The sequence below is a fragment of the Ahaetulla prasina genome, chromosome 13, assembly GCF_028640845.1.
Source record: "Ahaetulla prasina isolate Xishuangbanna chromosome 13, ASM2864084v1, whole genome shotgun sequence".
Taxonomy (NCBI): Eukaryota; Metazoa; Chordata; class Lepidosauria; order Squamata; family Colubridae; genus Ahaetulla; species Ahaetulla prasina.
The window spans coordinates 11437766-11456568 of NC_080551.1; the positions used below are offsets into that span (position 1 = coordinate 11437766).

Here is an 18803-nt window from a genome sequence, read left to right on the forward strand (position 1 = left end):
CCAACAACCCAACGATTCACCATCATTGACCGCATTTGCCATCTTTGCGGATGCCTGGACGGTTTGCCGCACTTTTTGAGCGGCAATGTTATCGCCGGTTTGGATACGAACAGCTCTGGCAGGTGGAACTTTGACCTTAGTCGATGGGCGACATTATGGGCAGAATTCATCAGCCCAACTTTTATTTCATCTAACTGTTGCCCTACCGCCTTTTGGCCGTTGTCTGTGACTGTTCCGGTCTCACCCATCGTCCGCAATACCATCTACTGACCGGGAACTTTTCCTCTCCCCGCTGTTATTTAGATCTTTATGCATGAAATATACGGCTGCCGAACTTCTTCAACTGCGAGGTTCCCCCGCCTCGCAGGAATGGCCATCTGGGTTATCGAGGGCCGGCCTTAACGAGGGGTCTTGGGACCCGGAGAGGTGGCATGCGAGGAAGAAGAATTTATGGGGTTTTGTACATAGGTTTTTTAATAAGGGTTTTTTAAAGGGGAGGAAAGTGACGGAGGGGGGAGATCCCGCCGGGAGGGTTGGTTCAGTCCCAGTCCCAGTTCACGGCGTTTTCATCTGGTCCGAGGGAGGGGGTGAGGGGTTCGCTCCAGAATTGGAAGTTGGTTCCATCTGTACGGTAAGTGGGAGGGGCAGATATGGCGGAAGCAAGGTCAGATTGCTCGCTGGGAGCACGTGTTCGCTGTTTAAAAGCGATCGTGTGCTCCGCCCCTAGTCTTTCCCTGCCTCGGAAGGTCAGGATCCTCAGAGCCCGGCCTCCGTTGATGTTGTGCAATGCCCGGTCCGTGGTTAACAAGGCCCCTGATTTGGCGATCTTATCCAGGGGAATCCACGGACTTTATGGGCATTACGGAGACCTGGCTGGGTGCAGAAGGGGTGCCCTAGTTGAACTGTGCCCGCCAGGTTTCCGAGCATTCCATCAGCCTAGGGCCCAGGTTAGGGGTGGAGGGGTGGCGGTTGTAATGAGAGAGGGTCTAGAGTCGAGAGAGACCACTGTTCCTCAGATAGCCGGCTGTGAATCCCTTCTTGTGAAGTGGGGCCATAAGAATCAGATGGGTTTGTTGATCGCGTACCTGGCTCCTTGCTACGTGACTACAGCCCTGCCTGAGCTACTGGAGGTGCTTGCCGGGGTGGCTGTTGAGATCCCCAGACTTTTGGTCATGGGCGATTTCAATCTGCCATCGGCTGGCTTGTCATCAACAGTGGTTCAGGAGTTCCAGGCTTCCATGACGGCCTTGGACCTGATTCAAGTAACTGATGGCCCTACTCACACGGGGGGATCTGCGCTGGATCTGATTTATATCTCTGGACAGTGGTTTAATGATCTGGTAGTAAGAGATTTAGTGACAATACCGGTGTCATGGTCAGATCATTTTCTCCTCCGCCTAGACTTTCAGACCGCTACTCACCACTGCAGGGAGACGGAGCCAATGCGTTGGTTCCGCCCCAGGCGCCTGATGGACCCTGAGAGGTTCCAGACGGAGCTTGGGCCGCTCCTGAGGATCTTACCCATGGCACGACTGAAGAACTAGTCGCGCCTGGGAACAGGCCGCGGCTGGGGCTTTGGACCGTGTCGTGCCTTTGCGGCCTCTGACCCGCGAGATCTCGATTAGCTCCTTGGTTCTCTGAGGAGCTGAGAGAGATGAAACGCCGGAGAAGACGCCTAGAGAGCACCTGGAGGTCCAGCCGCCCGGTTGATCGACACTAGTTAGGTCTTTTCAAAGACCTACCTAGTGGCACTGAGGGTGGCGAGGCGCCCTACGCCTCCTCCCTCATTGCGCCGGCAGATAACCGCCCGCCGCCCTGTGCGGGGTGACCCGCCCTTCTTCACCAGGGGACGGGATGACCTCACAGGGACGTGCCGAGGAGTTTAGTGGTTATCTATACGATAAAATCGCTCGGGATAGCTTGGACCAAGATTGCGATGATCCAGATGAGATGACTGAGGCTCGTCTTGTTGATGTGGTTTGGGATGAGTTTGATTCTGTGGCTCCCGAGGACATGGACAGGTTGCTGGGGAGGCTGCATGCCACTACATGTTTACTGGACCTGCCCCTCCTGGCTGGTGCTGGCCACTCAGGATGTGACACGAGGCTGGCTCCGGGGTATTATAAATGCTTCTTTGATGGAGGGGTCTTCCCCGCTGCCTTGAAAGAGGCGGTGGTGAGACCCCTCCTCAAGAAGCCTTCCCTGGACCCAGCTATTTTGGGTAATTATCGCCCAGTTCCAACCTTCGCTTTGTTGCGAAGGTTGTAGAGAGTGTGGTGGCACGGCAGTTCCTCAGTACCTGGAGGAAGCTGTCTATCTAGACCTGCTCCAGTCCGCTTCCGGCCCGGTTATAGCACGGAGACAGCTTTGGTCGCGTTGGTGGATGACCTCTGGAGGGCCAGGATAGGTTGTTCCTCTGCCCTGGTCCTGTTGGATCTCTCATCGGCTTTTGATACCATCGACCATGGTATCCTGCTGCGCCGTTGGAGGGGTTGGGAGTGGGAGGCACCGCCATCGGTGGTTCTCCTCCTACCTCTCCGACCGGTCGCAGTCGGTGTTGACAGGGGGCAGAGATCGCCGCGAGGCGCCTCACTTGTGGGTGCCGCAGGGTCGATTCTCTCGCCTCCTGTTCAACATCTACATGAAGCCGCGGCGAGGTCATCAGTGGCTTTGGGGTGAGTTATCATCTGTACGCTGATGATACTCAGCTGTACTTTTCCACCCCAGGCCACCCCAGCGAAGCTGTCAAGTGCTGTCCCGTTGTTTGGAGGCCGACGGGTCTGGATGGGGAGAAACAGACTCAGACTCAATCCATCCAAGACGGAGTGGCTGTGGATGCCGGCATCCCGGTACAGTCAGCTGCAACCGCTGCTGACTGTTGGGGCGAGTCACTGGCCCCAACGGAAAGAGTGCGCATCTTGGGCGCTTCTCCTGGATGAACGGCTGTCGCTTGAAGATCACTTGACGGCCGCTCCAGGAGAGCTTTTACCAGGTTCGCCTGGTCCGCCAGTTGCGCCTTTCTTGACCGGGATGCCTTATGCACGGTCACTCATGCTCGCCACTGACTGGATTTTTGGATCTTTTGATGATTGAAGCCAGAGAAATGTCCATAGAACATACAATATTTTCTAAACTTCTTTTGGACCTGTTTGCTCAGAATTCTGGGAGATTTTATCTCAACTCATTTGGTGCATGCCAGTTGAGAAAGTCTGCCTTGCTACAATCCTTTCAGGATACAGATTGATCAGGTATTATCATTTTATTGCGGATATGTGTGTGTTTGTTGGGGAGGGGTGGCCTGAGATGAGTGTGTCATTGCTCCTAGAAGCAGGAAGCTGTAAACACCAGCCTGAAGATGACGAATGAGACTTTGTCGAAACGTCGCCAAGACACTTCCAATTTTATGCAGGAGAAAACCCGAATAACCAAAGACCGACCGACATACATACATACATACATACATGTAAAGGTCTGCTTTGTGGGTGGAAGAGATAATAGGGGAAGAAAATGTCTGGGTGGCATCTTCTGTTTTGTGGCAGATTGAACCAGCTCGGAAATGGCTTACATATGTGTGCTTTTCAGAATTGCAGACAATATCCCCCCCCCGAAGGCATAGACATCCTGAGGTCGCTTCCTGAAGCAGGATTTAAGAGCAGGTCTTCCCAATTCAATAGTCTAGTCTCGATGTCAGCAACCCGTGGCTCCAGAGCCGCTTGAGGCTCTTTGGGCCCTCTGCTGCAGCTCCCTGTCCCATCGCTGGCTCGTCCTGCCCCTGCCCTCCCCTACCAGTCACTCCTTGCCTGCCCATGGAAATCCGAGAGATACAGAGAGAGTGGGAGAGATTTAGATACACACACATAGAGAGAGAGAGAGAGAGACAGAGAGAGGGGGAGAAAGAGAGAGAGTCATAGGGAGATATAGAGAAAGAGGGGGAAAGAGAGAGAGGGAGAGAGAGAGAGAGAGTCATAGAGAGATACAGAGAAAGAGGGGGAAAGAGAGAGAGGGAGAGAAAGAGAGAAAAGGGTTTTGTGGTTCCCGGTGTTTTTTAACAACCGGTTCTCTGCCCTAATGACCGGCTGGGTAGGCATGGCTAAGGGGGAGTCATATGACTGTATGGGAGTGAGTGACGTGGAGTTGGCCATGCCCACCCAGGTTTTGTGGCTCCCGGTGGTTTTTTTCTTGTGGGAAATGGGTCCAAATGGCTCATTGAGTGTTTAAGGTTGCAGACCCCTGGTCTAGTCTCCCTACCATTGTTCATTGGTACCTCCCAAGTTTGGTTCTAAAGTCGAGCTGCTATTGCTTATGGTTGACGGAGGTGTGGTTGATTGCATCGACCCATTGCTTCTTGTTGACCCTGTATTATTCATTCATTTTTTTTATTCATTCATTTATTTATTTGTCAAGTACGTATTAGATAATATATATAAGTATAAGCAGGAATTGAATACATAAAATGAATACAAATAAAGGGAACATTAGGACAGGGAGAGTAGGCACGCTGGTGCGCTTATACACACCCCTTACTGACCTCTTAGGAATGGGGTGAGGTCAACAGTAGATAGTATAAAGTTGAAGCGGTTTTGGGATGAAACCACAGAGTCAGGTAGTGCATTCCAGGCACTGACCGCTCTCTTGCTAAAGTCATATTTTCTGCAATCAAGTTTGGAGCGGTTTACCTTGAGTTTGTATCTATTGTGTGCTCGTGTATTGTTGTGGTTGAAGCTGAAGTAGTCATTGACAGGTAGGACATTGTAGCAGATGATTTTATGAGCTATGCTTAGGTCAGACCGAAGGCAGCGTAGTTCTAAGGTTTCTAAACCCAGACTTTCAAATCTGGTGGCATAAGGCAGAGGTCTCTAACCTTGGTCCCTTTAAGACTTGTGGACTTCAACTCCCAGAGTCCCTCAGCCAGCAAAGCTGGCTGAGGAACTCTGGGAGTTGAAGTCCACAAGTCTTAAAGGGACCAAGGTTGGAGACCCGTGGCATAAGGCATTCTGTTGTGAGCAGAGGAGCAGAGAATCTTGAATTCTGTCCCATCTGATTTTTACGGATTGCATTTTTGGGGCCCAATTCCTGAAATAAAAGTTCCATCTGCCTGTCCTAGTACGAGGGGTGCTTTTTTCCAGAAGCAAAACACGAACTGGCGGTCTCTCACACTTAAAATCTGTATCCGGTGAGGAAACCCCTTTGAAGACCACCAGTGAAGGGAAGGAAGCTCCCTTTCAATCCATTTTGTTTCTGAATGGGGAGTCAAATTGCTTCCATGCCTTTGCCCTGTGCTTCATGATGTTCCTTCTTCCCCTTTGAAAACATCCTTATTTAACATCGGGGATAGAGTACAATTGCTTTTTTGTTTACACTTCAGCTGGCAACCCCCTCCTCTTTTTCCTACCCATCCATCTATAGTATTTCTTCCCTTTCCCCTTGCCCCCCCCCCCCCACCATTGCTCTTTGCTTGAATACCTTGGTTAGGAACAAAGGGGTCCCTATTTGTTTTTTTTGGGGGGGGTGTTGCTCAGGAAATCCTCCCTGTATCAACAATGGGTTTTCCAAATGCAAAACTTGTCCAGCTGCTTGGAATGGTTCATTGTAGCTATCCCAGGTTTATCCCGGTCATCTTGACCAGTGCTGGGCGGTGAATTAAAGTTTATTTTTATTTTTATTTTTGGTTAATCAGTGTGTGTGTGAGAGAGACAACTTTTACGAAATTTTGATTTATCAGACTACGAGGGGAGAAGGGCATTTGCGTGATTTGCGTGACGTGAAAATATACGTCGCTTGTATCCATTTATGTATTTTATTTATTTTGTCAAGCACGTATTAGGTAACAAATATAAGTATAAACATGATTGTGAATACATGAAATGGATACGGATAAAAGGGAACACTAGGACAGGGACGGTAGGCATGCTGGTGCTCTTATGCATGCCCCTTACAGATCTCTTAGGAATGGGGTGAGGTCAACAGTAGATAGTATAAGGTTGAAGTGGTTTTGGGATGAAACCACAGAGTCAGGTAGTGCATTCCAGGCACTGACCGCTCTGTTGCTAAAGTCATATTTTCTGCAATCGAGTTTGGAGCGGTTTACCTTGAGTTTGTATTTATTGTGTGCTCGTGTATTGTTGTGGTTGAAGTTGAAGTAGTCGTTGACAGGTAGGACGTGGTAGTGGATCATTTTATGTACTATGCTTAGGTCAGACCAAAGACGGCGTAGTTCTAAGATGTCTAAACCCAAAATTTCAAGTCTGGTAGTATCAGGTATTCTGTTGCGAGCAGAGGAGTGGAGGACTCTTCTCGTGAAATATCTTTGGACAATATAAGTAAAATATCTTTTACTTTTGAAGTAAAAGTTTTAAGGGACAGGTCCTCGGTTTGACAGGCACTAAATGGTCAGATGGAGAGGAAGTTCAGATGAAAAAACTGTGCTGATTTGCATTCAAAGTCTGATGAATTTATATCTGTTAACCTGAGAGTTTGTGGCACCCACAGACATACATTCGTCCAAACCTTAACATCTGTGTTTTGTCTCGGAGTTTGTGGGCACTTCACAAAACATGTCTATGTAGTTTTCTTGGCTTCCAGACAGAAATAGTTTACCTGTGCTTGCTTTTGGATAGTTTGCATGACTTTCTGATACAAAAGCTCATATTAGTCCAAAGGGGTTTTCATCCATCTTCTAATCAGGCATGGTCCTGTTAAACCCAGCTACAGTTGGCAAGGTGCTGCCACCTGGTGAGATATCTTTAGATTGATTTAAACAGGAAACTACAATGAATTTTTTACTATTATGGGGAAACGGGGTTTCCAGTTGTTATTTATTTGAAAGATTTTGTAGTTAACAGCAGGGATTAAGAACAACTAGGTTTCCAGGTGTCACAGAGGTCAACAAGGGAGGGAATTGGGAGGTGCAGGTCAACATCATGTGGAGAGTGTGTGGGTCCCTGCCCTTTAGTAAGTGTTCCCAGGGTTGTGTTGTTAAAATGCAATAATACCTGTGTAAAAATATTCATTATCTGCTAATCCAGCGCAAGTCCTATTCAGACTCATTGGATTTTGAATGTTTCCCAGCATCTAGAAAGTTTGAAGGATATCTTTGCAAGCAAATGATTTAGGAACTTGCATTGTTTTTTCTAAAGGGACTGGAAGCAGAATCTTAAGCTTAGAAGTCTATTTTGTACTTCCATAGAATTCTTAAGTACAATTGACTTATAACAGTCCATTTAATGATGGTTCGAAGTTAGAACAGCATTGAAAAAAACTGACTTATGACCATTTCCCATACTTACACACACTTGGCCAATAAACCTATTCTATTCTATTCTATTCTATTCTATTCTATTCTATTCTATTCTATTCTATTCTATTCTATTCTATTCTATTCTATTCTATTCTACTCTACTCTACTCTACTCTACTCTACTCTACTCTACTCTACTCTACTCTACTCTATCCTATTATGACCGTTTGCAGCATCCCCATGGTCAACACGATCAAAAATTTAGGCAACTTGGCAACTGACTCCTATTTATGTCAGTTGCATTGTCCCAGGGTCATGTAATCACTTTTTGCAACCTTCTGACCAGCAAAATCAATGAGGAAGCCAGATTCACTTAACAACCGTGTTACTAACTTAACAAGTGCAGTGACTCACTTAACGGCTGTGGCAAGAAAAGTCATAAAATGGAACAAAACTCATTTTTAACAAATGTCTTACTTAGCAACAGAAATTTTGCTGAATTTGGGCTCAACTGAGGTTGTAAATTGTGGACTACCTGTATAACTGTGTGTCTCCATTATGTCTTCATAAACTGTAATACTCTCCCTTCTTTTGACATTTATTCCAGTGCAACCTTCTCTTGTACAGATCTTAATAATGATAATGATAATAATAATAACAACAACAACAACAACAACAACAACAGAGTTGGCAACAACAACAACAGAGTTGGAAGGGACCTTGGAGGCCTTCTAGTACAACCCCCTGCCCAGGCAGGAGACCCTACACCATTTCAGACAAATGGTTATCCAACATCTTCTTAAAAACTTCCAGTGTTGGAGCATTCACAACTTCTGCAGGCAAGTTGTTCCACTTATTAATTGTTCTCACTGTCAGGAAATTTCTCCTTAGTTCTAAGTTGCTTCTTTCCTTGATCAGTTTCCACCCATTGCTTCTTGTTCTACCATCAGGTGCTTTGGAGAACAGCCCGACTCCCTCTTCTTTGTGGCAACCCCTGAGATATTGGAAGACTGCTATCATGTCTCCCCTAGTCCTTCTTTTCATTAAACTAGACATACCCAGTTCCTGCAACCGTTTTTCATATGTTTTAGCCTCCAGTCCCCTAATCATTGTTGCTTTTCTCTGCACTTTTTCTAGAGTCTTTCTAGAGTCTTTAAAAGATCTGTTCTTAAATTGGTTGGCAGGCAAACCTGAGTGGTATGTTGCTTTGTGTTCCTATTTGCTAAATCTCACCACCATTAGATGCTTCGAAAAGTATATAACATTCTCGTCTATTTCCATACACAGTGTACTTAAAATAATTTGTCCAACATCTGCCATTTGGCTTGTCTGCTCAAATCATAGATCAGGAATGTGGCTGTGTTCCCGTCCGCTGCAGACTCGTACATTAAATACATTTGAATAAAATGCTTGGCTTGCGTTTTGAAAACAAAGCAAATTTTTGGAGGACTCTGATTATCATCTCTCAACTTGGAAAGGGTGCATTTATTTCTGAAATAAGAGCAGCTTTAGTGTTATGGAGGCAGCGATGGATCATTGATCCATGGTTGTCTTCTGGACAGTGTATGGGGATTGCGGGGGGGGGGGAGTTTAACAGATTGGGTTGGAAGGGACCTTGGAGGTCTTCTAGTCCAACCCCCTGCCCAAGCAGGAGTCTCTACACCATTTCTGACAAATGGCAGTCCAGTCTCTTCTTGAAAGCTTCCAGTGATGAAGCTCCCACAATTTCCGAAGGCAACTTCTGTTCCATTGGTTGATTGTTCTCACTGTCAGAAAGTTTCTCCTTATTTGTAGGTTGAATCTCTCCTTGGTCAGTTTCCATCCATTGTTCCTTATCTGGCCTTTGGGTGCCTTGGAAAATAGCTTGACCCCCTTCCTCTCTGTGGCAGCCCCTCAAATATTAGAAGACTGCTATCATGTCTCCCCTGGTCCTTCTCTTCACTACACTAGCCATGCCGAGTACTTGTAACAGTTTATTATATGTTTTAACCTCCAGTCCCCTCAACATCCTGGTTGCTCTTCTCTGCACTTTTACTGGAACCTTAATGTTAGAAGGTCTCCTGTTTGAGCAGGGAGTTGGACTAGAAGACCTCCAAGTTCTATTCGGAATTAAATGATCAGTCCTGGAAGCTAAATACCAAATAGCAAATTGAACCTAGGATTGCCAAGAAATGCTAGCTGTTCCACACACTAAGCGAGCTAGATAGAATCAAGATCACATGAAGTGTTAATACCACTTTATAATGCCTTGGTAAGGCCACACTTGAAATACAGCGTTCAGTTTTGGTCACCATGGTGTAAAAAGAATGTGGAGACTCTAGAAAGAAGTGCAGAGAAAAGCAACAAAGATGATTAGGGGACTGGAGGCTCAAACATATGAAGAATGGTTGCAGGAACTGGGTATGTCTAGTTTAATGAAAAGAAGGACTAGGGGAGACATGATAGCAGTCTTCCAATATCTCAGGGGCTGCCACAAAGAAGGAGTCAAGCTATTCTCCAAAGCACCTGAGGGCAGGACAAGAAGCAATGGGTGGAAAGTAATCAAGGAGAGAAGCAACTTAGAACTAAGGAGAAATTTCCTGACAGTCAGAACAATTAATCAGTGTAGATGCTCCAACACTGGAAGTTTTTAAGAAGATGTTGGATAACCATTTGTCTGAAGTGGTGTAGGGTTTCCTGCCTAAGGAGGGGGTTGGACTAGAAGACCTCCAAGGTCCCTTCCAACTATTAGATTATTAGATTAGATTAGATTAGATTCCAGGAGACTCAGTGTGTGGCTGGGACAGTGGTCCCTTGAACTAGGGTTTTAGATTTGTTAAACACCTGGGAGTGATTTGGGACTGTAATGGAGTATAAGAACAACCTTGGAAGAATGGGAGCAAAAAGTACTGCCTAGATAAGAGGCAGCATAGCCCACAGCTGCATGATGAGAAGAAAAAAAAAATGTGGAAGGACCCTCCCTAACTTACCATGTGATACAATGAGCTGGCTGGAGATTTTTACTTCCAGTCTTTTCCAAGATTCTGCTAAAGCAGCTTTACAATAGAATAGAATTCTTATATTCATCTTGTCCCCTTTCCTACTTGGGACAACCTAACTTTTTATGAGGAGGATTGATATCACCTGAACTAAAGTAGAACCCAAAAAAGGTAGGCAAAAGTAGCTTTTAAACCAATCCTTGGGGGAAGCAGCTGGTTTGGAAACATCAAGATATGTTAGCAAATGCTAAAAGAATAAGAGCAGTCTTGGGAAGTGCTTGGTTGTTTCAGTCAATAAAAATAAAAATAAAAATAAAATGAAAAGGAGGGTATGAAAAAGATGCATACCAACATTTGGAAAAGAACCTGGTACAATATATGGTTGCTTAAATGCCAATGCCAGAAATCCCTGATCCTCATGGGGCAATAAAAGTGCTTGTAAAGAAGAACAGAATTAACGTGGTGGCAAGGAGAGTACTAGGAAGAAGGGACTGGGAGAAATATTGCTTTTATATCAAGGAGACTACATTCCTCCATAAAATAATTATGGGTTGCAACATTTAATCCTAAATGTAAAATGCTTCTAGGAATATGATGGACTGTTAAAAAAAAATACTGATTTTAAATTTTTAAATTTTAAAAGAAAGTAAGGAAGCATGCTTAGAGAGGTTCTAATGGTGGACCAGTAAACTGATAGAAAAACATGTGCAGAAAAGCTCAAGAGGTCTAGAGCCGTCCATGCAAATTATTTTAAAACCGAAACCATGGAAGCTCAGCTTGAATTTCAAAATGTAAGAAAAGGTTAACTGAATCCAGGAAGCATGGTTTTTCTAACAGTGCTGTAAAAATTAAGGCAGGTGTCTTAAATTATAATTAACTGCCATAGTGAGAAGAACAAAATGGAGGAAGGACTGTGGTTAAAAAAAAAAGTGAAGGTCAATATAAGGAATGCAAAAGAAAAGAAAAAGAAAAATCCAGGAAAGAAAGAAAGAAAGGAATAAATCACAGGGTCTTGGTTGCATGTACTTGATACTCAAAAGGCAAATTTTTATAGAAAAGATATAGAAAAAAGAATAGAATAGATTTTTTTTTTAATTGGCCAAGTGTGATTGGAAAAGAATTTGCCTTTGGTGCATCTGCTCTCAGTGTATATAAAAAGACAAGATACATTCATCAAGAATCCTAAGGTGCAACACTTACTGATAATCATTAAGTGCAGTGCTCTATAGCATGGTTTTGAGGGCGGGAGTTGAAACAGTTTATGTCCAGTAATAAATTGATCAATATATATAATATAATATACACATAACAGTTTATATAGAAAAAAGAAGTAGGGATATGAAAGGGTTAGGCTTTCCTGATGGAAAATCAATGACCTGGATCTGACCATTAGTGGGATAAAAATGTAAATATTGGGTATAAATACTGGGACCTTTGCCAAACCTTTAGCTGTAAATTTCAACTATCCCTGGAATAGAGGAAACTCAATATATTGCAAAAGACTAAATCCAGAGCCTAACAATTATAAACCTAGGACACTTAAGTTCTTGTCTTCTCCTTCCTTCCTTCCTTCACCTCGGTTGGTCCTTCTAGTTCAGTATTTCAATAACAGCAATTTCCCAGGGATTTCTCCTAACCCATCTAAGAAATCCTGGGAATTGGACTTGCCTGCCAGAGATCAAGAGCCCTGACCCTGATCCCTAACAGCTGAGGTTGGCAGTGAAGATGACTCATAGGCCAACGATTCCGTAGCTGAGATTCTTGTATAATTCCCCACCCTTCAAAAACACTCTTCTCCTCTGTATCCTCAAATTCAGAAGTGGACAAATAGAGACGTCACCCAATAACCTATCTGTCTTGCCACAACCAGAGTTTAGACTACCAGTTGCAGTCTCTTGTAGATACGTTATTTCTAGACAGGGATGTGGCTGAATTTTTTAAATACTATTTTAAAGCTCAGTTTTAAAGTTTTCTTGGCAACAGCATGGGAGTGGTATGCTCTTGTCTTCTTCTACAGCAGGGTTCTCCAACCTTAGCAACTTTAAGGCTTGTGGACTTCAACTTCCAGAATTTCTCAGCCAGCAAAGCTGGCTGAGGAACTCTGGGAATTGAAGTCCACAAGCCTTAAAGTTGCCAAGGTTGGAGACCCCTGTTCTACAGTGTTTGGACGTCCCACTTTGATGTTCCTTGTACAGGTATTAACTAAGAGAGTTGGGGCCAGAAACTCGTTGTTAAGCAACGTTGCAAGTTGGAAAACTAGATGATTGTGCTGGTTAACCATGACAGTTTTGGCAGTTCCTGACAGTTGGAACAATTACCATAATCATTGGAATGACTTGCCTCCAGAAGTTTTGAATGCTCCAATACTGGAGGTTTTTAAGAAGAGATTGGACAACCATTTGTCTGGAATGGTTGTAGGGCAGTGATGACTAACCTTTTCAATACTGAGTGTTAAAACTGGAGCACGCGCTGGAGCACTGGAACTCGGAAGAGAGCAGCTATATGGTGCGCTTGTGTGTGGCGGACAGCTGTTCTACCAGGTTCCATCACCCGCATGTGCGCCGGTCAACTGCTCTCTTTTGGGTTCACGCAAAGACCAGCAGGGACCTGGAAGAGAGCAGCTGGCCCGGTGTGCATGCACACGGGACTAGCTGGCTGGCACGCAGCTGGCGATGGTGCCCATGCCCACAGAGAGGACTCTACATGCCACTATGGCAGAAGTGGCGCCATAGTGCCACTATGGCGCAACTTCTGCCATAGGTTCGCCATCACGGGTATAGAGTCTCCTACTTGAGCAGTGGCATGGATTCAAAGACCCCCAAGGTCCCTTCCAACTCTCTTATTCTGTTAACTGTAAACCTTCCCAATCTAACATTCCACCCCTGCCCGCCAGAGCAAGGGTGAAATCTACTTACCTTCCTTACCGGTTTGGAAGTGCATACACACACGCACACATCCCATGCGCAAAACCTTTCTGCGCATGCGCAGAGAGTACAAAACACATTAGTTCCTGGTTAAAACCAGGAAGTATCGACAGCCAGGCAGGTGGGCGGAGCTTCGCATCGTAATCGCTACCAGTTTTCTGAACCACCAGCTGAGATCGCTACTGGATTGGGCGATCAGGTCCGAACCGGGAGCATTTCACCCCTGCCCCAGAGTTATGTTACACGACAACTCCCATCATCTCCAACCATCATAAGTTAGAAAATCAATGATTTTAGGCATCATCATGAATCTAATTTTTAAAATAAATCTTTTAGATGGAAATCTTTTGCATCCATGTTGGCTGTGTCTCTAGCTATAAAACTCTACCTCCTGCTATTACTTTCTCCCCTGCTACCACCAGAGGAAATGGGGTGGGGGAAGAGAAAAAAAAACCCCAATGCTGCCAGAGCAGAGCATTTGTTTTATTAAAACTACTTGGGCAAATTGTCTGCAGAGTTTATCTGGCCAAAAGAAACATGAGTACCGTATCACTAACAATTGTTAGGACGCTCTTCTGCAAAGGCCATACAAGGAGAAGTTTTATCAGATTTTTGCAAATGTTTAAAGGGCAGTTAATAATCAAGCTTGCACGAGCTTGGAGCCATCAAGGTAAGAGAACACCAAGTATGGTTATGCTGTGTTGGGTCTTAAAAGCATCTATGGCTTTGACAAATCTTAAGAGGGCTTCACTGAACTCAACAGAGCTCCAGCAAGACCGCCTAGTATGTTTTGAGAGAGAGAGAGATATGCACAGCGTAATCCATTTGTTAAAAATGTACTTAACTGTGTCTTGTGAAACGTAGGCCTTGTTCTCTTGGCCAAACTCAGGGTAACTCGGAGCGCACGTGTGTCCAGGTATTTCACGTTTTGAGGCTTTAGGATAATGTGTATACAAACGTACATCATTAACATTCTGTAAAGCTATCTTTTTCTTTCCCCCGTCCCCCCCCCAAAAAATCCTGTTTTGGGGTTGCCTGACTAGAATTCTACCTTTGATTAACAAAAATAATAGTTGAAACGTTTATAAGGGACCAGGATTCATTTGGTCGTCGTCCATTTGGAAACAAGTATGTAAAAAAAAAAATGGTTTGCAAATGTTCTGGTTACCTGTCAACTCTGAATCGAACCTGGCTGAAGCCATCTTGTGCTGCTTCATAGTTGCCATGCATTATGGGGGAGGGGGCGAGGATGAGGGGGAAATAGCTAGACCGTCTCATAGACAAAATAAAGAGCTCTCCCCTGGGAACCAAGATCATCCCAACAGGTGGCAGGAGGAGGAGGAGGAGGAGGAGGCAGAAGTGGTCGAGGGAGCCCACCAGCTGCTTTGATGGACAATATGACCTGTGACACCTGGGGAGGGAAACTTTTTCTCTTTTAATTACATGGTAACCGCGGGGAACTTCTGTGCCGAAAAGATGTGTCCAATAAACATGTTCTCTGAGGAACATTCCTGCCTTGGAGTTCTGATTTCTTTGGATGCGTTACTCGGAACATTGACAGTATCATAAAGCTGACCACATTTATTGTGATAGGAATCCCGGACAATTAGTGTGGTTCTTTCAAGATATTTAAGACTAGGGGCTATCACAAAGAAGAGGGAGTCAAGCTATTCTCCAAAGCACCTGAGGGCAGGACAAGAAGCAATGGGTGGAAACTAATCAAGGAGAGAAGCAACCTAGAACTAAGGAGAAATTTCCTGACAGTGAGAACAATTAATTAGTGGAACAACTTGCCTGCAGAAGTTGTGAACACTGAAAGTTTTTTAAAAATGTTGCATAACCATTTGTCTGAAGACCTCCAAGGTCCCTTCCAACTATTCTATTCTATTCTATTCTATTCTATTCTATTCTATTCTATTCTATTCTATTCTATTCTATTCTATTCCCATTCCCATTCCCATTCCCATTCCCATTCCCTTCCCTTCCCTTCCCTTCCATTCCATTCCATTCCATTCCATTCCATTCTATTCTATTCTATTCTATTCTATTCTATTCTATTCTATTCTATTCTTTAATTTACAACCGTTTGGGTAGTGACTGTTCAAAGTTTCAGTGACGCTGAGAAAAGTGCTTTATTAGGGACTCCTTGCATTTACGACTGTCGCAGAATCCCCATCATGGTCACGTGATCAAAATCTGAACCCTTGACAGCCCGGATGTATTTTATGATGGTTGAAGCAACAAGGGGTCATGTAATCATCATTTGTGACTTTTCCAGGTGGCTTTTGACAAGCAAAGTGAATGGGGGAAAGTCAGATTCGCTTAAAGACTTCACGATTCCCTAAACAACTGGTGATTCACTTAACAACTATGGCAAAAAAAAAAAGTTGCAAAATCTGGTACAACTCCCTTGCTTGACAATAAAAATTCTGGTCTTAATTATGTTGTAAGTAAAGGAATTCCCTTTATAACTTCCCTAATCCTTGCCCCAATGGCAAGAACTATAAGCCAAAGAGGAAACTAGGGTATTTTAATCAGCTGTCTATTGTTTTTATTATTATTATTAACATTATTAATAATTAATAATATGAATTTATTGAACTAATATTTCTTTTGCTTTTATTTTTCTCCCTTAGCGTTCTGGGTCATGAAACTTAATCCACAGCAAGCTCCATTGTATGTGAGTAAACCATTTTATTTTTCCAATTTACATTTTCCATCTGGGGATTTAGACATTAGGAAATCGTTATGGCTTATCGATCACCGAATCAGATGCTGTCAGTTGGATAATTTTAATAATTAAAACCTGTGGTGGTGTAATGGATGTAGGCGTGTTGGCAATATTTGTGCCTCAGCTTGGAATGCTTGTGAGCAGAATTTAGGTGAGCAAAATTGTGAACCGCCCTCTTTGCAAGCTGGAACAGGTTCTCTTTCTTTGGAGTTCTCTTAGATACCCTGATGCAGGTAGACCAGAGGTGGTATTCAAGAGGTTCTGACCAGTTCTGGAGAACCGGTAGCAGAAATTTTGAGTACTTCGGAGAACTGGTAAATACCACTTCTGGCTGGTCCCGCCCCCATCTATTCTCTGCCTCCTGAGTCCCAGAAATGGAGAAATGGGGATTTTGCAGTAACTTTCCCCTGGAGTGGGGAGGAAATGGAGATTTTACAGTATCCTTCCCCTGCTATGCCCACCAAGCCACGCCCACCGAGCCACACCCAAAGAACCGGTAGTAAAAAAATTTGAAACCCACCACTGAGGTAGACCTCTAACTTGGTTGCCTTTTCAGGCACTATCCTACGATCGTATGGGCACCAAAAGTAAAGTTATAGGCACCACAACGATTCTAGAAATAGCGCTTGATTATTATACGATGTGTGAACACAGTCTTGAAAGCCTGTTCATCAACCTTCACTGGCCCTTTTGAAGGACAACCAGGTCAAGGCAAGGTTCTTCTGACTCCTTTCTCATACTTTCTACTTTCTGATCAATTGTTTTTCCTCCCCCTACTTCTCAAGGCCAGAACTACATTCCTTGCTCTCCAAAGTTTATCCCCTTGCTCTCCAAAAGGCCCAAATCTCCATGAGGTTTTGACAACCTGATCTCAAAGAGATCACATATAGAATAGAATAGAATAACAGAGTTGGAAGGGACCTTGGAGGGCTTCTAGTCCAACCCCCTGCTTAGGCAGGAAACCCTACACCACTCCAGACAAATGGTTATCTAATCTCTTCTTAAAAACTTCCAGAGTTGGAGCAATCAGTGGAACAAGATTAATTGTTCTAACTGTCAGGAAATTTCTCCTTAGTTCTAGTTGTTTCTCTCCTTGATTAGTTTCCACCCATTGCTTCTTGTTCTGCCCTCAGGTGCTTTGGAGACTAGCTTGACTCCCTCTTCTTTGTGGCAGCCCCTGAGATATTGGAAGACTGCTATCATGTCTCCCCTAGTCCTTCTTTTCATTAAACTAGACATACCCAATTCCTGCAACAGTTCTTCATATGTTTTAGCCTCCAGTCCTCTAATCCTCTTTATTGCTCTTCTCCGCACTCTTTCTAGAGTCTCAACATCTTTTTTACATCGTGGCGACCAAAATTGAATGCAGTATTCCAAGTGTGGCCTTACCAAGGCATTATAAAGTGGTATTAACACTTCACGTGATCTTGATTCTATCCCTCTGTTTATGCAGCCTAGAACTGTATTGGTTTTTTTGGAGCTGCTGCACAGTGCTGGCTCATATTTAAATGGTTGTCCAACTAGGACTTCAAGATCCCTCTCACGGTTACTACTATTGAGCAAGGTACCACATATACTGTACCTGTGCATTTTGTTGCCTAAATGCCTAAACCTTACTTTTTTCACCGTTGAATTTCATTTATAACCTGCTGAATTAACTACAGATTCCTGGAGATTTACAACAACAAAAGCATTAACTCTGCCCATCCTACATCTTCTCACAAAATGGGTGTGTTCCAGGTTCTCTCTTTAAAGCATTGATACTTGATGGGATCTGGAACCATGCCTTTTTTGGGGTTACATTGCCTACACTTTAGAACAAGTGTGTGCATAATGCTACCTCACAAACATGGTTCAGATGTCCTGAACCTTGTTGTGCCATATTCTGGCAGACCGAGTATATAACTGATGAACCCCAGCTATACGATGTTAACATATTGTCTTATGAGTTTCTTTTTTATTGACAGTGTATGGGGTTTATTTGCAATATAGGGTGGCCTTCTTTAGGGATGGGCTTCAAAAAATTTAGCAAGGGGTTCTCTGCCCAGTTGCTTGGTGGGCGTGGTCATGGTGGGCATGGCCTAGACAGTCTCCTGCACCATGGCAGGAGGGGGCATTTTTGCCTTCCCTGGGCTCCGGAGGCTTTCCTCGAGTCTCTGGGAGGGTGAAAACGACCTCCCCAGGCTCTGGAAGCCAGAAATGGGCCCATTTCCAGCCTTCCCGAACTTCCGGTAGGCCTGTTTTTCACTCTCCCCAAGCCTCTGCGCCCACCCTGCACTTACTGCCTCCAAAACGGGCCACGTGGGAACTCCTGGGAGGGGTGGGGCGGGGCCAGCCAGGAGTGGGATTTGGGGGTTCTCTGAACTGCACAGAATCTTAGCTAGAGGTTCTCCCGAACCCCCAGCAGCCCACCCCTGGCCTTCTTGATGTACTTTGCCCAGAGCGATGATTGTGTGATTCATAGGTTCAATACATCTTTTAAATAAACATATAAGTAAAACAACAGAAAAATTAAGATCTCCACAGAAAAGGTTCAACCTTAATGGTTGCGTATCTGAATAGGTTTGATTGGAATACACTTGATTGGAATGCTGAAGAAAGGATCCTGCATTTCTTCTGTTAGGACCGGGCCTTTCTTTATTAATCTCCTTTGATAAAAAGGAATGCTTTATAAGCTAGGCTTCTTTTGATCCACTGTTTACCTGGTGGCAAGATGAAACCCAATGCGAGCGGTGGGAAGGAAATATTTCTTGGATGAAAAAGGAAGTCTATATTTTTGCAACTAGGACTGCACCTTCAAATGCCTAAAGGTGATTCTCTAAGTCAACCACAGCTGCTCGTAGAAGAGGCAATGCAAGAGGGATTTGTCTGGAGGGCCAAGAACAAAAAGGATAAACCGTCCTTTACTTGTCTTGGAGAATGAGATTGAAGGAG

General features: G+C 44.4%; 1 protein-coding gene across 1 annotated transcript in view; it reads left to right on the top strand.

Moving 5' to 3' along the window:
- Positions 1 to 18803, top strand: part of LOC131184881 (A-kinase anchor protein 13-like) — a 143100-nt gene that overhangs the window by 98245 nt on the left and 26052 nt on the right. Inside the window, exon 3 of the mRNA XM_058156701.1 lies at positions 15775 to 15818. Coding sequence (XP_058012684.1) covers positions 15786 to 15818 — 33 coding nt within the window. The 5' untranslated portion in view covers positions 15775 to 15785. The remainder of the gene's footprint in view (positions 1 to 15774; positions 15819 to 18803) is intronic.